The following is a 25,872-nucleotide window of genomic DNA, read 5'->3' on the forward strand; positions in this document are numbered from 1 at the left end:
TTTTCGGGGGGAAGAGGAGTGCTGAGAGACACTGATAGTGAGTTTTGAGTAAATTTTTTAGCGCTTTTTGACAATTAACAAGAGCAAAATAGGTGGCCCCACTCCTTGATCACAAGTTCACAACTACTCACCCGATCACGAGACCCAATTCTGCACTTTCGGATCTTTTTTATTTTAATGACCATAACACCCTTATTAGATTCCGAAAATGCCAGTATCACCTGTGACGAGTGAAGACGGGAGAAGAAATGCCCGTGTTTTGTGGGTGAATCGGTCTCATCAAAGTTTGGTGTGCTTCCTTAACAAACTGCCACGTGGAAAGTTCTTTCTGATCCCTAGACACTTACTGCATCAGATGTGATGCATATCAAGGGATATCATTCTTTTTGACGGAGCTGTCAATGGATCGGGTCCAAATAGGATCAAGGTTGATCTAGGATGAACCAGATAAGGATTGGATCAAATGAAAAATTTATCCAATAAAAATCGGATCGACTATTGTTGTATCGTTCCTTTGATCAAATGTCAATATTATAATCCAAATCTAATATGAAAACAATCAAATTGGGTTTGGATCAAATCAAAATTGATCTGATATATAAAATATATATATTTAAAAAAAAAAACTTCATATAATTTACAAATCTATCAGCCTATCGAATTTGGATATGATTGTTTTATAACCGATCCGATAGTTATCAAATCGAATTCCTATTGGAATCTAAATTCTCAATTCATTATAAAGTTACCATATCAAAACAGATTAGATTTTGGAACTGATCCGATCCATTGATAGTCTTACTACTGACAATGAGATTACATGAATTCTCATCGTTTTGCTCGACGCATGTGGGATGTTCTTCATACACACATGTATTATATACCTTAGTTTGCACCAAATTATCCAAAAGTACCTCATCAATGCACCTTGATTTATTTATGTTTTTTTAAAGAATATAAACATTAGATCAAAATTGAACTCATTGGTGTTAAATGGAGTGTGGACTACCACCTTAACGTTAGAGACTCATCTATTAGAGTAACTCCAACACACTTAGCATCAGGCTTTGCATTTCCTCCTAATAATCATTTTGGAGAGACAGAGCCCTTTGAATGATCTCCAACGCACTATGCCATTCTCTCTCTACTGTGGTATGTTTTGAGTAGAATCGTAAAAAAAATTTATAGAGAGTCATTTTGGATAATACATTTGGAATGCATGCCTATGGAATATCTCAAATGACTCTCTTAATAGAATGTCTAGTTATTATGACTAGTATTTCTGGACACTCATAACGTTATGGGGGGGTTTTTTGCGAGAAATTGTGATTAAAATATCACTGAACGAGATAAGGGCAACTTGGTCATTTTATATACTTTTCTTTGAAAAGCGAAACGGTCGAAGTAGTAACTGAGGATAAAATTAAATACGTGAACAGAGCATGTTTTAAAATTTTAAAATCTTAATAAATTACAAACAACGGAGTAAATGAGTAATGTTTCATTTATTTTATTTTATTTTTGATTTTTTATATTAAGCGTAGAAGAACTTGTAAGTGCTCCGCACACTCCCAATAAGTCAACTTCGTGTCTTTTGTCGCGTAGTTGGTTCATTGAATTATTATTATTATTTTATTTTTAAAATTAAGGGAATCTTATTAAAGTATATATTAAAGGGTGGGAAGAATACCTTTTTGGAAAGATTAATATTTGTTAAATCTAGCTGCTAAGTCATATTTGTGATTAAAATAAGTGGTTGGGAGGATAGGCCACGGGAACCGACACACCTACCTATTGATTGGGTGATTAAGATTCCTTAAGCCATCTCAAAACTCGAATGGGCTTTAAATCATAACTTTTAGCTATCCTTATCCCAAAATCCTCTTTTTTTTTATTTTTTTTTATTTTTTTTTATTTTTATGTTATGTAAATTTATAAACTTTTTAATAAAAATGATAATCTTAGAACCATTTTATTTATCAATAAGCAAAATAAAAATAATTATTTAATGATTTATGCACTTCTACTAGTTTTAAGATGAATAATGATTTTGTAATGCCCCGTACATATGCCCTCATTACAAAAGTGTAGATTATTTTCTCGGGATACACATAATCATAAAAAAAATTATGTATCCCAATGCAAATAATCTATGGTTCTGTGATGAGGGCGTATGTCAGAGGGGGCGTCAAATTACTACCACTCTTTTAAGAAACTTTTAAGTATTTTCAAAATGATGGCATACCTTTGGCCATAAGGAATAGATATTGAGGCCCGAGCTTTAGTGAATGAATCAACCTTAATGTTCCCACCTTTCCCTGTGAAGATTTATTAAATGAAAACTTGTTACTAAGTTACTTCTCTTCTTATAATTGTTGGTCCGAAGCAACCACGACAGCAACAAAGTAGGATTTTTGTGTTTAATGTTAGGTTGGGTAAATCCCAATTGTTTATCTTTACTTGAGCTGGTAGTTCATGCAAAAATAAATAAAAAATAAAAAACTTTGAAAAATAGATTCAAGGAATATAGTTTCAAAAGAAGTAAATGCTTGTATTTAAAACGAGTGGAAGATAGAAAAGGATGAGGAGCAGTGTGTGGTGGTGGAAAATATTATAGTTATCCCTATATGATTATGCATTTAATTTTATAATGAAGTGTAACAGAAAAAATATAGCTTATATTTGAGACATCCCCTATGTTCTCAAACATACAGGTCCACTCTAAGCGTAATATTCTTCAATAAATTAATTCAAATAACTTGAATGCCTTTATTTTCGACCTTTAAGGGAAAACAAATTGTTTCTCATTCCCAAAACATGCTATCTTTCATGTGTCAATCTTCAAATTGTTTTTTTTTAAAACCTATTAGGCCTCGTCTTTGACATCTTTCCAAAAGTCCTTGTTTTCTCTTATTCAAAATCCACTATCTTTGACTTCCTCGAGGTTTGTATTTTTGTTTTTGAGTTTCGCGGTCGAGAATACACAATCTCAACGTTTAAGTTGCGGAGCGGGAAAAAAAAAGTTGAAAATGGTGACCACCACCCCCCTTCCCCCCCCTTCTTAAAAAAAAAAAAAAAAAAAAAAGGACTGAAGACGATGGCATTTAAGTCATTTTTGTTAACCTACGAGAAAATAATGCACTAGAGGAGGAGGTCGATAACTCGAAAACACATGGATATCTTAAATAATTATTAAAACCAAAAGGAATATATTTAAATTACTCGAAAAAGATACAACTTCTGACAAAATTCAACACAAATGTTCATGGGTTGAGATGTTCATTGATCAATTAGTGAACATAAATAAACAAGGCTTGTGATTAAAGGACTGTGATTTTTAGGCAATTAGACATCAAGTCTATGTAATGGTTAAAAATCGTTACGCCAAAGTTTTGTATACCAAACCAGAAATGAGTTACTCTTTGTCACGTAACCTTAGGCATGTCAATATAGTCAATGATCTAGATCTGGTTCGAACATATTCATGATTTCAAATATTGTTTTGATATCCAAATACATTTTGGATGTGAATTAATATGTCGATGCATTAAATCCAATAAAATCCGATCCGAATTGTAGTGTAAATAATAATTATATTTATTGCATAATAATAGTACACATCATTTTTCTCCATTCTAAATACTTACAAAATTTAGGTCTCTTTGATTATCTCCATTCTACGCTCTCGATAGGCTCGCAGTCAAAGTCTTGGGGGCTGGGAACAAAGAGCGACCGCCTCCCACCAACCAACCTATCATCTTTTATAACAAGTCAAAGCAACTCGATGTAAGTCTCCTCTCTATCTCTTTCTTTCAACCTCAAACCAACTAACTCTTGATTTTTCTCAAAAAAACCATTGTCTTTAATTTCAAGCTATAGAGCCCTCGATTATTTCTCTAAAAACATTCACTATTGTCGTCCTTAAGCAAGAAAAGCATTGATCTCTCCCCAAGACCGGAAAAAAAAAGTTTTTGCTCCTCAATATCCATCATCTTTAAGTTATAGGGTTTTTGACTAAAAAAAAAATCATTTTTTAGTAGGTTCAAAAAACGAAAGTACACTCTTTTCAAAGGGATTCGATACACGTTTCCCTATCAATGCCAAAATCAATCTACTCCATAGATGAAATATTTGAAAAATTGCTTGGGTTCAAATTCAAATGTTTATTTACGTTATTCTTTGGATTTCAAAATTGAATATCAAAGAAAAATAAAAAGATATTTGAATTCAAATACTCATATATTCGATCCCATTGATATGGGTTCACATTAGGGGTGTCAATGGATACCCATTTATTGGAATCGATTAGAGCCAAGTCTAAAATGAAATCGAACTGATAAGAATCAAAACTATTAGGTTCTATCCAACAGATACTTATGTGTATCCATAACTGATTTATTTTATCATTTTTTTCCATAATATAGATGATTTAAGATATTTTTTTATTTCAAAATAAATATATGTTACATGGAATTCTTCAATTTTCATATAAATTATTGATTGGGGTTTGAAATGAGTTACTCTTCTAGCAAATTTTTTACTTTTAATAAAAATATTTTTTTATTAAAAAAAATCATTAATTTGTATCTTTATTATGATAGATTGTAATTAAGTTAATAATTTTATTGATAATATTTAATTTTTTGAAAATTTTTATATGGCTCCGTGCATATGGAAGTCAGTTGAGTAAATTTCAATTATCTTTTCTCGAGTCAGGTAAAACAAACCAAAATCTTATTCAAAAACTGTTGTCGGCAGTTGCTAAGTGCGAATCGTACGACTGTATCAGGCAAGAAGTCACGTTTAGATCTTGATGTGCAATTTGTTGTAGCTGGCAATGCCACGTGGATTCTAAACGTACAATTTTTACACGACCATAATAGATACGTGTGGGATCCACATCAAATCTGATGCATGTGAGGACTATGGAAATATCTGCACAAAGGGGGTCCTCTTTGCCGTGAGTAGTAGGAGAACACGTGAGTCAAGCTTCAAAGACAGGTAAAAAGGGAATGTAGGCGTTTTGTAGACTAGCCACAATACGCCCCCACGTCTTAGGGACTCCATATTTTTCTTTCTTGTACTTGAGTTTGTGGTGACTTTATGGTCTTGTGATCGGTCAGATAACAAAGGGTCAAAAAATTGAAAAATTGGAGTTTGAACAAAGATGGGCCAAATTTTGCCCTCCATCACCGGTTCAAGTTTGAACAAGGTTTCAGGGACAGAGAGGACCCAAATTTAGCCTAACAACTATTGGGCTCATGGATGGCAAGGAGAAAAGTAGTTGAATTTAAATAGAGTTGTTCTAAGTTAACCTTCATCGTTGCGCTTGATCTTTGTTAAATAACTGAGATAGAAAACAATGTTTGTTAGGTTAAAATTCTACTACTTCCCATTAAATAAGGTAGAGAAAACGTATCTATTTTCACAATGATAGAATATATTTAAGAAAATATTACATAACTGTCCTTTGTGAAATTTTAAAAAAATTGATTCGGGAGTTCTACATAGAGCAGGGGTTGTCATCCCCTACAACCCACAACTTAGCATACCTCCAACACAATACAAGACGTTTACACAACAAGATTTTCATTATTTCATTTGAAATTAATTTTTGAAAACAAATTGTAATTTTCAGAGAAATATAAAAAAAAATTACAATTAAATTTAATATCAAACCTTTCAAAAATTCAACTATTTATACATATTTGATAGAAATATGTCAAAATTTAATATTATATATGAAATATTAATTACTCTCCGAAGATTATGAATGTTCTTAGAATGATCACCACCTTAATCCCTTGTATATAGTTAAAAAAAGAATGTCCCAAAACCATGAGTAATTTCATGTGAAGGTGTTAACAATAAATGGTTGGTATGCCATGTGGGATGGATCAACCCCATGTAGAGGTGTCACCAATACTTGATTAAACAATTATGAAAAGTGTAAATACTAAATGTTTGGTATGTTATCTAGATCGTACACGTGTCTTAGCAGAGTAAGTGGTATCTAAAGAAAGCCAGTCTTGCTCAACAAAGGACAAACCAAGTTAGCATTGCTTGGTCTAACTGATGGGGCAAGACAATTTAAGAAGAAATCTGATTTGCTTAGCAGGGTAGGCCTAGATCGAATATCTATGTGATTTTTGGATTGCGCACGTCAAATTTGAAGATCTCGGAAGACGTCTCTAAAGAATTTTAGACGCAATTTTAGAGATCTCAATTCTGTTTAGGATCCTTACAACCAAGAGATTCACCTTGATCACATCTCAATTAAGGGGGAAACCTTGATTTTAAGGGACTACCTATAAATAGGAGGATTAACAGAGGCAAGATAATTTTTTTAGCAATGAGAGAAATGGTTAAAACTATTGTTATTTTTTGATATTATTTTCTCTGCAATTCTAACTTGGACATCGAAGGATCTTATAAGAGAGACTGAGCAACTACTTCGGATCAATAGGTAAGGTCGATTAAGGTAAAACTCGATTCAACCTCTACACTATAGATTTGGAAAAATGATCACGAGTTTTTGGGTAGAGGTTGAAGATCACTTAATGCGAATGGTGCAATTAACAATCATATTTTGTCTTCACTATTATAAAGGGAGGTGAAGTAGAAGTGGTTTGATATCAAAATCTGGATTCTTAAAATACCCCTAACTTAACATTTAAACTTAAGAGTTGTGATAGTGTGACCTCAATATTGATCTTATTTTGCACTTTCTTGACGTGAAGACAACATGGAACCTTTGATGTTTTTCACTCATATGGACGGTTCGTACACATCTACATGCCAGGAAAGTGCAAAATGAGGTCAATTCAACATTATTCTTAAACTTGATATAATCAGGGTCATAATGGTCAGAAACCTAAAAAATTGCCATCTCACATCCTTGAAATTAAGTTGATTAAATTTCAAAATTACAAAATATTCATGTAATGTTGAAAGGCACCATCTAATTAATTTTTTAAATTATAAATAAGGCCTTCAAAAGCCTATCAATATCGCAAACATCAACGAGGTGACACATCGAAAACCTGCCTCGCGTGTATATGTGGACTAACTTTTTAAGCTCCCCAGGCCCGGTTCCCGTACTATTTCAACTAAAACCCTACAAACTAAAACCCTACTGCAACTCCACTAAAACAGAAACCCTAACCATGAAAACTATCGAAGAATCCGAAGTTGGCATCCTCGGCTACATTTCTCAGCTTCCTGGATTTCGTGGTGTTCTGAAACAAAGGTCTGAATCACCACCCCGTATGTGCTGTTTGTTCGATCAACGACATTTCCCCCCAATTTATTGTTCATTTTCTCGTTAGTTTATTTATTTATTTATTTTTGTGTGTGTAGATATTCGGATTTTATCGTAAACGAAGTAGATTTGGATGGAAATATTGTTCATTTGAGCTGTTTAGATGCGCCTCCAGAGGTAATCTGAGTTGCATTATCTTTGTTGTAGTGGAGATTTTTAATAATTAACAAAATGTAATATTTTTTTATCGGATTTTTCAGAATGTTGAGGAAAATCTAAAGGAGAAGGAAACAAAAGTGTCTTATACATCCGAAATCGAAATGTTTAGATCTCTTGTTGGTGACTTTGATGCGGATTCTTTGAAAGCTTTTATTGATAAAATAACATCTGGTGTTGGAGATGAAACATTTCCAATCGTTCTTTCTCCGGATTCTGATAAATCCCATCGAACGGCAAGTTTTTCAATTTCGACCTCAAATTTTAAGTTTCCTAATGTATCCTGTCAGTTTTTTAATTGTTTGAAGTATTTCAGGCAGTTCATAATTTCTTTAAAGAGAATTTCAAATTCTTAGTCACGGATACGGTTGAAGGACCGGAGACCACATCAAAATGCGTTCGAGTGAGGCTAAAGTCCGAAGGGCATGCCAAGGGGAAGAATGCCAAGAAACGGAAAGAAAGAGGCGATAAGCCCTTTGACAGCAGAGGCTGTGATGATTGGCCCGAGCATGTTGGCAAGTTTCTTAGGTAAATTGTTACATCTTGTGCCAACCCTTTTACACTAATTGAATTTATTTAATTGGGTTGGAAGGAATGGATTACTTAAACAATTATTATTGTCACTGTAGACCAACAACAAGTTTAAATGAGATTTGCATTTGGTGATGAACAGTCTTTTGAAATCTTTACTCTGCAATTATCTTTTGTAGTGTACTCTCGCAAGTGGTCACTTTTGCTAGAAGGGAATTGTTCTACTGTCTTGGGTTATTTGGTCTAGTTCAAATTTCTAGATCGTGCCATTGACAACCTTAACAAGTTCGTTTCTAAACAGTCAATTTATTCTCACATTAAAAGAAAAAAAAAATTGAAACCAAAAAGAGTTTTGTGAGTCGAAAAAATGAATGTGAGGGTTTTGGTAGAAGGAGACAGTTTCTTTATTCGCCAATAACCGAATTGCAACTTTTTATGGTGCATTTTTTTTCTTTTATCTTTTTCTCCGAAGATTTTTTCAAGTCTTCAGGTGAGTTTCGCTGTTTATTATTTCATCGTGCCTTTTCCAAATCTGGATAAGGTGCATTGAAATTTGGTATCTATTTTTCTTCGGAAATCTGAAATAATAGATAATGTTAAACTGACTAGATATGGTGATATGGAATATACACATGTGTGCCTTTTCTTTTATATCCTTTTTGTTGGAGGGAGTTGATGATTTAGTAAGGATCCAATGTATCTTAAATAGGCTTTAAATTGGTTGTGGAGGTTTCACTTATCAGCTTTGAACACTATTAACATTGTAAATGTTTCCCATTTCATTTTTTTTTTCTCAACCTTTGAATATAAGATTTTTAAATCCTTCAGGTTTCATCTTTACAAGGAGAATAAGGACACACAAGAGGCCTTGGGACTTATAGGAAAGATGCTAGGTATTCAGGTACATTCTAAATGTTTTTTGTTTTTGTTTTTCAGTCTTGAAATGGTCACTTCACATCCATCCGTGCTGTTTCTCACTTCAAGCCATTTTTTTTTTTTGATAAGTTAAAAAAAACTTGAGTGAGAAACAGAACAGATATTCAAAATGTTTCTCACTTAAGTTTTACTTATCTTTTTTGCATTTTTCTTCAGAACCATGAATTTTGATTTATTTCCATTTGTTAAACATGTTAGATAAATACAGTACTTCGAGTTTCTCTAGCTGTAGTACTTATTAGATGTCTACCCAGTTGTTTGATTAATATTTCTTTTTTGGCAGCAACGGTCTTTTGGATTTTCCGGTACAAAAGATAAGCGTTCTGTATCAACTCAAAGGGTAAAATTTTCTCTGATTTGTTCTATGTTCTCGTGGGTCTATTGATCTTATTGGTTGGTTCACAATTTAGCTTCACTTAACCGTTTATTTTCCGCCCTCACTTGTTTATCTGATTATCTAAATTTACATTCCTCATAGCTGCTTGAATTGGAGTGTGCTTGCTACTCGTATGCATAGCACACTGAATGTATGTCTTCTTCGAGTGCATAAGTATGAAACCATGAGCCCAATAAGGTGATTTATATTGTGGAAGCAACAAGTGTGCACGAGAGGCGTCTGTAAATCATTAAATACAAGTTGGATTGGTAAAATTAATGGTGATGCTACGCTTGTGTTATTTTCCTTGGAAAGGTATTCTTAAGTTTCATGTACTTGACTGATATGATTTATAGAACCCGACTTATCAAAAAAAATGATTTATAGAACCCGAGAATGCAACATTTCTCATGTTATGATTTAGTCAGGAATTTTACTCCCTTTCTTTATTCTCTAGCTCCTAATAAGAAGGTCGTAGAGATTGATTTACCTTACAAGTCAGGATTGAGACTAGATTAGTGCAGGATTTAATAGAGGAAAAAGCTTTTAGGATGGGGGAAAGGTATGTTCTTCAGGCAACTAGGTACTGAGAGTTAAGGCAGGAAAGTGTAATGCAAGCAAGAATAGTTGATTTACATTTTTAAGTCCGATGGGCATTCAAAGTGTTGTGATCCTGATTTACTTGTTTCGTATATCATTTTTCGCTTAAGGCTGGGTCTATCCTGCGAACAGAGAAAATTGAGGGTCGATGATATTGAAAATTACTTATTTTTTAAATGTGTGCTCCAAATTATTAAGAGGATTGAATGTGTGTTCCAAATTATTTAGAGGACTCATAGAGGAAGTCTTTCCTTCTATGCAGGTAACTGTTTTCAAGCAGCATGGAAAAAGGTTGTCTGCTCTCAATGATAGGTTGATTGGTATTAAAGTTGGGGACTTTTGGTATGGGTTACATAATATGCAAATATATTTTTGATGAGTCATGCTAAACTGGTTCAAAAAAGACACTCACTGACGTGGCAGTGTGCAGATAATCATAGATTTTTTCCTCGAGATACATAAGGAAAAATCAATGGTTCTTTGCAGATTGCCACGTCAGTGAGTATCTTTTCTGGCCCTTTTTTTTCTTTTTCTTTTTGAGTCAGTTTAGCATTTTTCATTTTTGATTTTTCTGCTAATATATCTTTTGGTAAACAGATGATAAAAGTTCATTTTTTCCAGCTATGTCAGAGAAGGACTTCTTCTTGGGCAGCTCCAAGGAAATCGATTCACAATTACTTTGAGGTACCACATTCATACATATTAATTCACTTTTGATGTTCAACAATGTTGTATGAAAGCAACCTTTATTTCTTCAATTGGTTAACAGATGCATGATACTCACTCTCTTACATATTTTTTCAGAGGAGTAGTTGCAGATTCTGAAGATACTATAAAGGTGGCAGCAGATTCCTTGGGAAAGAATGGGTTTATCAACTACTTTGGTTTGCAGGTATTTCTTTTATATGATTAACACTTTTTATTTCATATAAGAGTACCCCCATGATGTGAGCTCAGGAAGAAACTGCTGCCCTCACTGGTGATATTATCAACACATGAGGCAATTGTGAGTTGTGACCCACACCACCATATGGGGTTGGGTTGGTTGGGTCACACCAAAGAGTTTGAATCTAAAAATCGAGCTAGTAGGATGATCCTAGATCATAGCTATTTGATGTAATACATTCTTTTGGACTGTACAATAGGTATCATCGGGTTGAGGATGATATCTATTGTCATCTCTTCATTCTTTAGGTTATTACAATTGAATGCTCAATGCAACTTCCTCATTTTGTGAGGCAGTGATGAGATCTGAAAGCTTCTAGTCTTTTGGTTACTGAAGTTACTCGTTGAGCTGATTAAAGAAATTATTTTCAGCGATTTGGAAGTGGCTCAGTGCCAACCCACTTCATTGGAGCGGCATTACTTCGAGGAGAGTGGAATGCTGCTGTAAGCATGATTCTTGATCCAAGGGAAGGGGATATCCTTTTAATGTTATCAGAGTTTGGACATAGTTTCATTTTATTATTATAAATTTAGTTGTATGAACCTCTGAATCATCAGAACTGTTGTTTTTTTACTTAATCTTGAAAAAACAACGCGACATTATCAGGGAGGCACGCGAGTATTATAAGGAAAGTTGTGATATTGAGGGGACATTAAGACGATTACCTCGTTATTTGGTTGCTGAAAGGGCTGTAGTAAGTTTCTTGACATGATGTTTGTGCATTTATATCTTCATGATTTCAACTCATTGGGAACTTTTTGACGTTTAATACTCTCTATGGGTTTCAATTAAAAGACTAATTTGTTAGATTCCATATCCTTTGTTTTTTGTTTGATGGATGCACTTATTCATTCTGGTTCACTGTTTACTTGAACCAGCTCCAGTGTCTGAAGAAATGCCCTGGAAACTACTTACAGGCCCTGAAGGCTATACCCAGGACGCTGAGAATGATGTAAGTGATTACTTCAGAGTCTTAGAATAAGGTTGTTAATTTTTCTCATTAAACTTTATAACCTTATCACGCAAAACTAAGCAATGAAATAAAGCTGAGGGTTGATGTTCTCTGGAAAATGATGCAATTTTCTTTTATATACCGACAAATAGTGACATATGCATGAGATGTGTATAAGTATGCTTGGAAAAGTGTTAGTTTTGTGTTGGGTAGTAAATCAACCTTTAATGAAAATTTTACCATTTCTTTCCCTTGAATCTCTCCAAGTAGGCAGATTCTCTGCCTAAAATTTAGGGCAACTAGTGGTTAGTTGGCAAGGTGAAGTTGGGTTCATGGAGGTATGAACGGGATGTGGGAACAATACTCCATACGTCTTTTCTCTTGAAGTTGGATGATCCTATGTTACTTTCTTATTCTTGATGTCATCTCTTGTTCAATAGATTCTTGGAGATGTTCAAATTGGCTGTTTTTCGTTGGTTTACTATGATCATTGCAAAAGAGATTAAGCTAGAAAGGTGCTTAAAATCTTCTTTAGGTCTTCAAATGTATTAAAGCACTCAAATGTTTTAATTTCTTTTAGGTATCCCTAAATTCAAAGAAAAAAGGAGGGAAGAAACTTATATCTTCCAGAAGAGTTATTTTATGTCATTTTGTGCTGCTCTTTGCAGATTTTGTTGATTTTCACACTTGCATTTCTGCTGAACTGTTTAGGTATGTGCACAGTTACCAAAGCTACTTATGGAACCATGCAGCAAGTAATAGAGTACAAAAACATGGTATGTGCTTTTCATTGTTGCTTAGTTTTGTTGGTCTATCTGTACGATTAAACTATGAATTGAATGAATGGAGGATACCCATGGGCAGTTGTTCATTGCATGATGGAAATAAAAAATGTACCGATCAAAAATAAAAAATGTGTGAATGTCTTCAATAAAAAAAGTTAAAAAAAAAAAAAAGAAGTCTTGGTCTGGGCATGATTATGTTTAATCTAAAAAGACAGAGTGCTCGGCATGACAGCCAGTTTCAAACAATTAGGAGCATGAGTTTATAGACATGATGGAGACTTGAGGAAAAAATCAAATATCTCAAGTACTACATGGTTAACACATCAAAAGGCTGCTTAGCATTTTTGTTCATAATGCTAATGGTGATTCTCTACTTATTTGGAATTGCTGTTGGTTGTGGTCGCCACCGAATTATATTTTTCCATTGTTGGATTGTCAAATTGAATTCATTTGTAAAGAGAAATATGACTTTTCATTAGGGGGAGGGTGGCCAACTTACCATGACACAGAAAATTTGTTTTTGTATTCTTCATTTTTATCCCAGTCTATATCCCATTCTCATGAAAAGTTATATTTGTGGCAGGAATTGGGCAAGTTGTGTTGGGGGATTTGGTCTATTGTAAAGGAGGTTCTGCTGAAAGAGTGATTGAAGCTGTTGATATTGAATGTGAAGATGCCAGCTGTAATGAGACATGTGATTTTAATCATCTAGATGAGATCTCTGAAACAGCAGCTCCTGAAAAGAAGGATAATCCTGTCAAGGCAAGAAACCAAATTCTTTATGGGCCATTTGAGACTTTATTCATTTAACACTTTACTATTGCACTCTTTGTGCTAGTTAATACACTTTTAGGGAGGTACACTTTTAGAGGATTCATTAGCACTTCATACCTTTTGCAATCAGTTGTGGCCTTTGGAAGGAGAAGGAGAGAAATAACTGTGTTTGAAGTGAAGGAACAATAGAGTATTGTTTTCTTTTAGTGTAGTTTATTCAAGGAGTTTAAAGGTGTCTTTTTTGAAGACTTTATTATTCAGGGAGGACTCGTAAAACAGAGGGCTTACCCTGCGTACTTGTAGTCTTCTACTCTGGTGGTCTGCTCGACCATTGCTCTATTTTATACAGAAAATTGTATCTTAAAAGGAAAAATTTGATGATAATTCTATTTGTGATTTCTAAGTTTCCTATTACCATTGAATTTTTTTTCTTCTTTTGATATATCAAACTACTCAGTGCTACTTAAGGTTAAGCCTTCTCATAGAGTTACCTTAATAGCAGGCTGTAGATGTGGAGGATCTGCTTAATGGAGATTATACAATTGAAGATGTCATACTGCCTTTGCCTGGGTGTGGCAACGTTGAAACCTTAACCTGATTCTCAATTTATTCAGGGATTTCTCTACTTTGAGGATTAACTGTATTTTGTTTTGTTTTCTCTTTTTGTTGATCCTTTTGGCAGTTCAAGAGTAATGTATCCGATGAATGATATTGCTGAAGATTATCATGATTTGGCAAAGAAGGTGTGTAGTTTCTTGTTTACCATTTTGAGCTTGTCAATGCAGTTAGTTCCAGGTTTGGAAACCCAAAATAAATAAATATGGCCAGGCAAGTCAGTTCTAGTTCCATCTTTATGAACTTTTGTTGGAAATCTTGTATTTCCCACTTTTTGGGACCTCACTTGTATGGATTTGGGCCCCAAAATGGGTCTGTTCTAAACTAGAACCAGTTAATGTTGAGGCTAAAATAAAAAAAATTAAACATCAAGAGGGTTCATTTTTCCAATTGCACCACTCCACTTTTTGATCCCTTTCTGCATGACCCTAAAGAATTTAGGAAAGGAAAGAAGGAAAGGGGCTTCATTTATTGGGTTCCCAAACAGGCTCTAGAATTTGTTCATAATTGGAAAGAAATGAGCTGGGATGCATGATGAGTTGTATGCAGTAAGAAACATGGAGGGAAAGAGTAAAACAAAGGAAAAACACTGACAGGGTTGAGCCTTGTGGCCCAATTGCTTTATAGATGCTGAAAGTGGTTGTTCCCATCCCAGCTTACCGAGCAAAAGAAGAAAGATGAACCACTTCCCTATCATTTTTCTTTATGAGAAGACAAATGAGCTCATAATCAATTGTAGGTAGAAAGATGTAAACTGTATCTGGAACTGAGAGTTTAAAATATTGTCTCCTATCTCAGCTTAGCAACCAAAAAATAAATAAATGATGAACCGCTGCCTCCTTCAGTGCTATGGCTCAATTGCTTCATTTTTCAGTCTGACCATTGGTCACTTCTTCCATCCCAGATTACTGACCAAAAGAAAAGAAAGAAAGATGAACCACCTCCCTATTTTTTTGTTCATTTTCAGAAAGGATATGAGCCTGGATGCATGATGAATTTTAGGCAGTAAGAAATATTAAATGAATTTGGATTTGTTGTCATTTAATTTCATCTTTGATCTCTCCATTGCATGACCACAACTTATATTATCATTTCTAATTACAACGCAGGATGGTATCAGCTTGACAGATTGTGTACACAGTGCCAAGTAAGTTACTAAAGGCTCTTTGCCCTTTTCATGTAATTGAAATTATGACCAAGCATGCGTTTCTATCCCTTGATATTAATAGGACTAAGCACTTGTCGATTGCCCCTTTCAGGGAGTTCTCAATAACCAACATGACCGGAGCTTACAGACGGGTTTTTCAGAAGCCAATTGATTTTGAATGGTATGTCTGCCCTTTTCTCAAACTGTTTCATCTCTTAAAACGATTTTTGGTTATCAGTTCTGGATGTTCATCTAAACCAGTATTTTTTTATGGGATTGCAGGGAATTGATTCAGTATACTGATGCCAATGTACCCTTGGTGGAGACAGATTTGGACATTATTGCTAAATCAAAATCTGTAACTGGAGAGGAAAATGATCCCAATACTCTGTCTGTCAATTGCAAGACACAAGCTGAGAATATAAAAAATGGGACAACACCTTTAACATATGACAATGAGGCTGAGGCCGATGGAGAGGTAGGAATTCCACAAATCAGTTCTATCTGTACTTCTGATGCTCAGTCACCCCAGATGGCTCTCAAGTTAGGCTTTACGTTGCCGGCTTCTTGTTATGCCACGATGGCCATAAGGGAGCTGCTTAAAACATCTACATCGGTATGTACTTTTTAGCTTTGGAAGTTTTGCATTTTCTGTTCTTTGCGTGTTCGTGTATCTTATCCTATGTTCAACTGCACTTCAATTTCTGAAAACATTTCCGGATGTTACTGCTCCAATGTTTTAAATGGGGAGTTGTCGGGCAAGAAACTTTAATCAACGAAACTGTGGAGGTGTAAGCCTCAACATGGTTTAGTTTGAGACTCGGAGTCTGAATCCTCTGGTGCCGAGATTGAATTAGATTGGCATCATTGCTCGCTTTATTTTGGATGGTAGTCCTGTTTCTCACTTCTGAAAAGGAGAAAGCATGTCAAAATTGGTCATCAGGCGCAAAATATAATGTGTAAACAATGACAAATATCCCTACTTATCTTGTAAAAAACATGGCGTGCTTGTTCCAAAATAACAACCTGCTAACATTACAATGAAAAGCATGTGCACGCAAACACACACACACACATGTGAGCTTCCTTGATTGACACTAATGGATTCCATGTGTTTGCAGGTTACTTTTCATAAAACGCTGAACCATTGATCTCATCTGCTACTACTCCTAAAGTTGTATATTTTCTGGGATTTTTTATACCTTTTTTCCTTGCCTTTGGAAAGAGGAATTTGATAGCACACGAAAAGTTGAGGAAAATGACAATACATGTAAGAATCGTTCTTCTCCTCCCTCGTGTATAACAATTAGATTACTTGAATTTTATATTCGTAACTTATGAAAGGAGAAAATTTTGTATGTTGGTAAATGTGTCGATGCTCTTTCTATTCCCCAAATGCACACCATACATTCTGTACTTGTTTAATTTTAATACTGTATTTTGCACTATTACATGCTATACTTAAGCAGTTGATTGACTACCCCACATGCACGTTCTCGTTAAAAGAGACAGTATGAATGGCTGGGTGATAGAGAGAACACTGGTTTACTCACCTCTGCCACTCATGATGTATGTGCTGAGGGGTTGGGATATTCCATTTAACAACTCCCATCTAGGAAACATTGCATGGATACGGGCACATAGTCTGGTACAAGCAAAGAGTATCTTATAAGATGTGGCAAACCTCAGGGGCTAAGATTCATAGACTAGGCTTTAGATTAAAATACTTTAGAACATAATTATTCTTTTCATATAATAATAGGTAGAATGCTAACAAGCAACTCCCACAATGTAGTACCAACCTTATCATTGTTATTGTTGATATGGTGATCTCCTTGTCTGGTTCTACACCTTAAATCTCTGAAATCCTCTCTTCACGAATTTTTCCCATTTCAAATTCACTTTTCCTTGGTGGCTCTACTCGAGGAAACCATTTTATGAGGAATCGCAAAACCATGGCTAGATTGGTTAGAACTTCACTCTCAGAAACAGTGGAGTTGAAGGTTTCAGGTATTGAATAAGGAGCTTTTTGAGTAATGTGTCTTCAGATATTGTCAAGATTGTATGTTTTGTCGATTGGAATTGACTCAGTCAATGGTTATAGTTTTGTTTTTTTTATATATAGAAATGTTTTTTCCCTGTAAGTTATGAGATAGAAACTTCAAAACATCTTTCTTCATTTTTTGGTTCATTGATCCCAAATCAGTGCTCGTGTTGAAGATTGCAACTAAAATAAGACGAATCAGTATACATACCTCATAATTCTGATAATCAATATATCTGTCCAACAATGCTATGGCCATCGCGCCACCTATTCCTTAATCAATCATACTGCCCCTGCTCGTCTCTCCCAACTACTCTTCACCCTCTATCGCAACCTGCCTTCCACCCAGGGGCAGATTAGAGTGGGGGCGCTTGCTCCCACAAGAATTTTCAAAGTTTATGAGTTAGTGAGATATTGCAACAGATTTTAGCGGCGGATAAAAAATCTGCCACTATTGCCCCCACAATTTTTTTTTCCAATCTTAGTTGCACCTACAACTATTTTTTTCACTCTTAGTTGTCCTCACAAAAATTTTTTTCTACTCTTGGTTGCTCCCACATGGGCAAAATCCTGGCTCTGCCCCTGCTTCCACCCCAATTTCGACCGCAACAATTACGCGTCTCTCTCTCTCTCTGCCACATGATGTACCACCACACCTCTCTCAACCACAACATAGACATTGACTCATCTTTACACCACACTTGTAGTCAAGTGAAACAAAGAAAAAGGCGAAAGTACAAAAAAAAGAAGACCGGAACATGAACTGATTTTAAGTAATTTTGTGGTTTTCAGTGGAGTGGTAGGTGGAGCATCCAATGATTTGATGCCATTTCTTATAATGTGTATTATATTAATATACTTAATTGTAACCATTTGAATTATTGCATGTTTTGGAATTTGCACAGAGAATAATATGGCAAAGTTCCTAAAAAAGTTGTGTTGGATAGTTCCAATCCTTGTATCTTGATCATTGCAGATAAATATCATGGATGGGATGCATTTCCTAAACATATACACCTTTTTTATTTTACTTTTAGAATATGTTCTTTTATCAGTCATTTATAATTCGTAATTCTGAAATAAAATCTCAAACTCAAGCTTTGTAGGCTGAAGAAAAATGAATTTACATTGTCCTCGGCGGTAGGTTTCTCAGACACTAATGGGCTCTCACATTCATCTTCTTTCCCTGTGTTTTGTAGGTTTTGTGCGCATCTGGTGAACCTAGTCAACAACAGGTAAATGGCATGTTGAACCATAGGGTCAAAACGTTTCCTTAAAGACCTGATTAACTACTGGTAGTTGGCATGTGCTAACGCCGGTTATTATAAGTCTTTTTGTAATTTAAAATACTAAAGGGATTTGCGATTCCAATTTTACTGATTTTTGATGAAAATAACTTTCATAATATTAAGTTAAAATGTAAAGGAGAGGGCATTTGTGGGATTTCAATTTTGGTGTCGAACCACTTCTACTCCACCCTCTCATTATAATAGTATCTTTCATTCTTGGCGTATTATGTTTCACAATTACCATTTCCTGGCTTAATTGTTCCCACAATTATCATTTGTGGGATTTTAATTTTGGTGTGGAACTGCTTCTACTCTGCCCTCTCTCTTTTATGTTTGGTGTGCTTGCAAATCGATGCAAACTTTGTAACTGCACACCGTAAATCTGCTCTCTTGTGGTGTGATTAAATAAGTCCACTGTACAGTGAGATGTCCATATCTTGAAGATTGTACTTGAGAAATTTCATTTATGGCATACATCACTATAAAAAAAAATATATTATTATTATTATTATTATAAGGGTCTTGATTCTTTATTTAAATTTCTGTTTAAAAGCAGATTTTGTGGTGGTCATCTTTATGTAGAGAATGACTCAATTTAAGTATAATTGTCAAAACCTCAATCAAAATGCTACATCTTAGGTTTTCAATTTTGAGTCGGGATGTTGCAGTAAATTTTTTAATTTCATGCCCCTCGAGAGGTCTATGGTACCTAGGCCTTAGGGGTGGCAATGGGTCAGGTCGTGTTGAAGTAAGGGTATTAAGAAAATTTATCAAAACCCAAAGCCTGCCCATTCAATAGTTGTGTAAAACCTTAAACCTCAAGCCCAACATATTTATTGAATAGATAATTTGACCCGGCTCATGTAACTTGTTTAATAAAATTTTAATCTTAATTGAAAAAATTAATTTTATTTTTACCATCAAAAATAAAATATCGTTATTAAAAAAAAATCCACAATCATAAATCAATATTTATCAACATAAATTAATTTTCATTGTTAGCATGAAGTTGAGATTCCAAAATTTTATACGGTGTTGAGCTCACTACTTTTTATTGTTTAGTTTGACATTTTTTATTGTTGTATTCAATAATTTTTAAAAAATGTCAAACTCGATAATAAAAGGTGGTGAGTTCGACAAGGTAAATGTGATCAAGATATATATATTTTTTTGTTTTTCAACTACGATATTAGATGGATCTTCTTGAAATACCTAAAATGCATGTATTATAATTGTGAAATGGGTCATCGAATCTTTAAAAAAAAAATAGAATCTCAATTTTATTCTTCATTTTTTTTTATTATAAACTATTGATATAAAAAAAAATATATATCTAAATGTTTAAAATTAGAACTATATCATTCTCCACTCACCATTCATGGAAAAAAAAAATATTGGAATTGATCTCAATCCTTGTTGGAAAATCTAACTATGCGAAGAAGATGAGAATAACTTGGGCATTTAAAAAATATTACAAGTTCAGGTGAGGTTGAGAGACCATCAAGAAAAGAGAAGTTTACTAAATGGACCATCAAACTACTGCCCTCTTCCTTTTGTATCTCTCTGGAGTCAAACCATTATTCCCTCTCACCTCTTTTCCATTTTGAATTTGTCAAACTTATTCAATTATTTGTTTATCATTGCATCAGTGTTGTTGTAATTTCATCGAATTAAATTTTCCAATGGACGGTATTAGATCGACAACAAACCAATAAAATTCATTGAAATTTCATATATTTTGTCCAGCTTTGATTCATATTTTCATTTTTCTGTCCCATGAATTCTTTCTATTAGTCCCTGAAACAATTTTCCTTATATTTTGTACACGTTTTGAATTATTTTAGATCATATCTTTCTCACTGATGAATTGTAAGTCAACTTAAACAAGTCAAAATACTATATTTCTAATATTATAATGGAGAGAAGGCAGAGTAGAAGTGTTTCGACACCAAAATTTGAATCTCACAAATGACCCGTCATTAAATTCAAATTTAATTTAGTTATGTTGCTAAAAACCTAAGAGAATTGCAATTCCACATCTTTATAATCACTTTGATTAGTTTTCCAAATTTATATAATATCTTCTTTTTATTTTTGATTAGTTGCCCTTTAATTAAATATTTTAAATTACAAAGAGCCCATTACCATACTTGTTTGTTTGCATATACACCTTGTAGTTAGTATTATATGATAATAATAATGTTAAAATAACCAAAAAGTTCAAGACGAAGAGTCGTTAGTGGGTTTCAAGACTAAGATGTAGTTAGTGGATTTCATAAGGAGATTGTTGTGCACATAAAGGATTCAAGGTACATGCTGGATCGTAAACGAAGAGTCGTGAACAAAGATTTAAAAAATATTTTTAAATTAATTAAAAAAATGTTAAAAGACGTATCCGTAATCGAAATAAAAAAGAGATTTGTTAATAATAATTATTAAAAAATATAATTTTAAATTAATTTTTTAAATAGAAAATGTAAGAAAGGTAGACATATCTGCTTAAATCAGAATAAAAGTGCCTCAATTCTTTAATGCCTTCATTGGATCTTATTAAAAATACTTGCCACTAATACTGATACCCTATCTCAAAGTTTAGAAGGTGTACCACAACCCGAGAACTTCACTGCCACCACTACAATATCATTGCAAAGCTTAAATATTTTTGTTTGAAAGATGATAAAACTATGTTGAATCAAATTGTATGAAACTTAAAATACTCTAAAGATGTTTTTTCCAACACTAAACTACCTCTCAGAGTAGAGTAGGAATTTTAGAATATCAAAATAACAAAAAGAAAACGTGTTCCTTTGAAAACACTTAAAAGGGCAGGGTCAAAAAAAGGGGAGAAAGAAACCCACCAATAAAATTGTCCCATTTGATCAACTCAAACAACAGAAAGATCATTTCTTCTTTCCTGCCTTGGCAGCATCTCCAGCCTTGGTCTGCACATGAGAAAAAGGAAAAAGCATTTAAAAGTGAGTAGTTAAATAAAGGAGATCGAACAAAGGGAAAGTACTTCCTCACCTTCTTTACTCCACGGATCTTCTTGGCCCTGTTCTTCCTTTCCTTCATTTGCTTCCTTGACTTTTCTACCTTTGTATCTAACCCATTCTGCCATCATGAATTGCAAACAAATATCACTCAAGAATCAAGAGGAAGTGAGAGAGCAGTTGCATGAGAAATTGTGTTATGTCGAACAATGCCATTACATTTACAAGATATCTTCAATTTCTTCGCTCAGAATTCATGGGTTGATCAAGAAAACATCAAATACACCAAACCAAAGTTTCCCCACCAGTGCCACATTTATATCTGACTAGAATGTTTTGTCTTCATTTATCATTTATTTCATCAATTAATTATCCATTAAAATTGTTTATTGCAACAGCACAAAGACAATATAAAATTCTTCAAAGAAGATGCCTTTATACACCATACAGTGTTTGCACCCAAAAAAAAAAAAAACATGAAGTCTTTAAAGTCTTCTATTTTAAACCTGTTACCTTGTGAGATTGGATGGTTGGATTATTCCAACTTGAACCACATGCCAAAAATGTTTTCATTCAAAGTTACATTATGTAAATGAAGTTAAATGGAGTAGCAAAAGGGAACATAAAGGTTGGCAAACATATAGACTCAATTTCTGTACATGGAAAATTTCCTTGAAAAGTCCACATGTGATTACACCTTATTTATGAAGTATTATGTAAATGCAGTAAATAGATGCCATCATAGTTTTTTTTTTTTTCCGTCGATAGTTGATGTCATCATGGTATAAGAAACAGAGAGACTTAGTTTATAATAAAAATCAACAGAACGAGTTCAGTGCGAAAGATTTAGGAACACAAATACATTGGACTATAAGTGACTCCGGGTGGTGGAAATGTACACATGGTCGATACCAATACAAAATGTTCAATTTTACAAGTCCAGCACACAGACACACACACATGCAGTTTATGCCATAAGTTGAGGGGTAAAATACTCCGTTTAATGTGAAGTACAAGGTATAGAAAGAATGCACTTAACTAAGCTTATACGTACTACAATAATACAAACAATGCATATATAACGATTAAAAAAATATATAAAACAATTAATACTGTTTGAGAAAGTATGCCACCTGCCAACATGTGTTTGACACGAGTACAAACACAATCCTAAGAATGCCAATTCTTAGATAATGGAGTACCCTTGTCACAAATATTTAGATCATCTTAATAACATGCCACCATTCTTCCAAGGCCCCCAAACATCTTCCAAGCATATTGCACTTTTGATCCTCCTATGCATTATAAAAGGCACTCTAAGTGAACAACAACGCCCTAGGGCATTGAAATAATGATGTAGTGGCAAAAAATATCTGAATTGCATCCAAAATGTAAAACCCATGTCCAAGTTTTACAAAAGCCCGCAGCTCTATGGGTTTTAAATGAAAAGGTTTTAAATACTTTAAGATCGCAAAAGACAGTAAACTTACTTGTAGGTGTCCAAGCATAACAAAGTGAAAGATTACTTCTCCCAAGAAAAATAGCCTGCAATCTAAGCAATAAGCCACTCTACACCCATTGTAACATCTTCCCTCAGTTCTCTTAGTAATTGGAAACTTACTAAAGAGAGGATTTCTAAGGAGGTTATTAAGTGCTTAGAATACGAGCTAAATATAATTAAAAAATCATAGTTTTGAATAACAACAGCTTAAAACCCATCAACTCAGAGTACTCCTGGATATCAAAGTAAACCATGTTTCTTTGGTCCAAGTCTCATAAGTGAGTTCAAGAGAGTAATTTTAAGAATTTGTATTAAGCTAGGATTTCTTGATTGTGTGTTGCGAGTTGGTCTACTTTGCACCCACTTCCAAGGGCAGCCAGGAAGTAAGTGAATGTGTGTGTGGGTGTGCTTGAGTTGTGCTCCTTTGTAGATCTCCTCAAATTATCTTAAAGAGGGTGACTAAATGATTTCCGAAGATGGAAACAACTGAGTAGTTTTTTTCAATCATGTGTAACAGAGCAAGTGTATGTTTGTGTTGGTGTGCTTGAGTTGTGCTCCTTGGTAGATCTCCTCAACTTATCTTAAAGACGGTGACTAAATGATTCCAAAGATGAAAACTGGGTTTTTTTTTTCTTTCTTTCAAACTGACAATCCTCTTTTGCATAAAATCCACTGCAATCTTGATAAAGAACGCAAAATTGAAGGGGGCAAGTGGGCGGTGATATTTTCAAGTTATTATAAGTATTTCCATTTTGAGTACGCAAAAAAAAAAAATGCTGGAAAGCAAGGTAATATTAATAATGTTAACTCTGGAATGCCATGACAATAAATATTAAAAGTGAAGTAAACATTTGCAAATAAAGATAAACTAGGTAGGAACTAATCACTTGGCAAAAAAAAAAAGTTGCAGAATTTACTTCCAAGAAATTTAAACAAAATACTAGGACAACAGAGCACAAAACCATATCTCTACTTTCTGTATAGCTTCCAAAGCACAGTATGAAATATCCAATTGAGAAAAATAGAGGGAAATAAAAACAAATGAACAAGCATTGAACATCCATTTTTACCCTGATAAGTCTGTACTTTGGCTCATACTTCTTTGCATTATCAACAGAATCATAAATCAACCCAAAACCAGTGGATTTTCCACCTCCAAAGTGGGTCCGGAACTTGAACACGAATATAGAATTCACATCTTTCACCTCATACATCCTAGCCAATTTCTCCTTCAACTCATCCTACGACACATTGAGAGAAAAAGATTAACCACACTACCACAAAATTAGAGATCATAAAGAGGAATAAATATAAGTATAGAACAGAACGAACTCTAAAGTCTAAACCTTTGAAACATTAGGTCTTCCCGGATGCAGAACATCAATGACCTGTTATAGGAGAAATCAAACAATTAGGGTCTAGACATTTACACTTGGTTGCTTTCTTGATGAGATCTGAATGAAATTGGAGAAATCAAATTATATAAAACTCACGAATTGCTTCCTCGAGAGAAGTCTGTTGGTCATGAATTTCCTTGTTCGGATTGTCACTGCTTTGCTGTCCGCCATGATTCTGGTATCAAAAAAGAAGCTCTCAGACTAAAAAAAAAACACACAAAAATAGCGAACTAGAGACATAGAAAACCCTAAATCCATGCAAACTTTACAGAATGAAAATCAGATTATGGTTTCTTATTTTGGAAATCTAAAGCAAAAGTAATCGAGCAGACTGAGATTTCTGTTCAACCAATCGATTTAATGGCGGAGAGATTTCACTAATCTATAATACGTAGAGTTCTTCGAAAAACCTTAATTTTCAGTTTTCGTTGATCGAGATTTGAATCAATGTTGGAACATAAACAGAACCTAAAAACCGTAATTTTGAAGTAGAAAGAAGTAACCGAGACTTACTCTGTTGACCTTTCAATGCTCTGTCTTCTCTTCTCCTTTCTTGAGATTTCTTGAGAGAGTGCCTGCGATGCGAGAGACGACAGAGAAAGGATTTAGAGTTTTGGTTCCGCGCGCTTTTTATTTGGGAGGATGTGGGGTCGCTTATAGACAGAGATTATAGAATACAAACGATTTTTACGAGTATAAACCAGGGTTTTAAAACCCGGTATCTCGTCAAGGTTAGACGAGTCAAATCGTTAGAGCCAGTTTAAATTTTGTTATAAAATTAGATTGATTCTATTAACACAACAACTTTTACTTATAACACACCAAATCATATGTATGCATTCGATTATTCTCAAAAGTATTGATGTGTTGTAAGTGAAAGTTGGTGTGCCACATGAATCATAAGGGTCTTTTTGTCATTTAAAATATTAATTAAAGGTAGCTTGTAGATAATATAAGGAAAAAATATATATTTTTTTTAATAATTTTAAGAAGCAAAATGTTGAACGACTTACTTCGATACTATGCTCAATACTAAGTTGATGTAACAGCGTTGTTTCTCGAGGTAAAAAATCTATGGTTCTATCAACATTGCCATGTCAGCAGTGCTGAAAATAACATTGAAGGAAGTCAATTTAGAACTATGTTACTTGGCTCGTGAGTTCGGTCAATTTGAATTTGGGCTTGGAATTCATGGTTTATCAATCTAAAATGAACCCGGTTCGTAAGGGTTGGTAGAGAAAATTCATTTTTGGGTTCGCTTTGATTTCCTAGTTCGGTTCGCTAGTGTACTTATATAATTCAAGTATATATGTTATAATTACAATTATAATATTAAAAAAATTTAAGTTAAATAAAATAATCTAAATTTAAAATATAGACAATGAAAAAAAATATATTTGGTTCGTCGAATCAAATTGGTGGATTTGTGGTATGCTTGATTTTACAAACCGTACCGCAAACTAGTTCACTTCATGCCAGTTCATGGTTCAGATTAGTAGAAATGAATTGGGT

At 34.0% G+C, this 25,872-nt stretch overlaps 2 protein-coding genes across 2 annotated transcripts; one reads left to right on the top strand and one right to left on the bottom strand.

Annotated features, from left to right (window-relative positions):
• Positions 1-7,027: 7,027 nt before the first annotated feature.
• LOC147402251 (Pseudouridine synthase family protein) lies at positions 7,028-18,694 on the top strand. The gene is made up of 21 exons (XM_086443859.1): positions 7,028-7,249; positions 7,360-7,438; positions 7,522-7,717; positions 7,798-8,005; positions 8,837-8,909; positions 9,228-9,284; positions 10,183-10,262; positions 10,542-10,604; positions 10,725-10,812; positions 11,238-11,340; positions 11,457-11,560; positions 11,745-11,818; positions 12,530-12,594; positions 13,187-13,365; positions 13,880-13,947; positions 14,060-14,120; positions 15,102-15,139; positions 15,252-15,320; positions 15,422-15,755; positions 16,261-16,409; positions 18,383-18,694. The coding sequence occupies exons 1-20, from the start codon at positions 7,059-7,061 to the stop codon at positions 16,288-16,290; spliced, it is 2,160 nt and encodes a 719-aa protein (XP_086299985.1). The 5' UTR covers positions 7,028-7,058; the 3' UTR covers positions 16,291-16,409; positions 18,383-18,694.
• A 2,465-nt stretch (positions 18,695-21,159) lies between these two features.
• On the bottom strand, positions 21,160-25,018 carry LOC147402252 (small ribosomal subunit protein eS24z-like). The gene is made up of 6 exons (XM_086443858.1): positions 24,874-25,018; positions 24,457-24,535; positions 24,310-24,351; positions 24,034-24,204; positions 21,497-21,583; positions 21,160-21,414 (listed from the first exon to the last, which is right to left on the bottom strand). Exons 2-6 carry the CDS (start codon positions 24,529-24,531, stop codon positions 21,373-21,375), a joined length of 417 nt encoding a protein of 138 aa, XP_086299984.1. The 5' UTR covers positions 24,532-24,535; positions 24,874-25,018; the 3' UTR covers positions 21,160-21,372.
• Between the last annotated feature and the right edge of the window lie 854 nt (positions 25,019-25,872).

This window comes from Akebia trifoliata, chromosome 5 (assembly GCF_017979445.1).
Source record: "Akebia trifoliata isolate Shusen 1 chromosome 5, ASM1797944v1, whole genome shotgun sequence".
NCBI lineage: Eukaryota > Viridiplantae > Streptophyta > Magnoliopsida > Ranunculales > Lardizabalaceae > Akebia > Akebia trifoliata.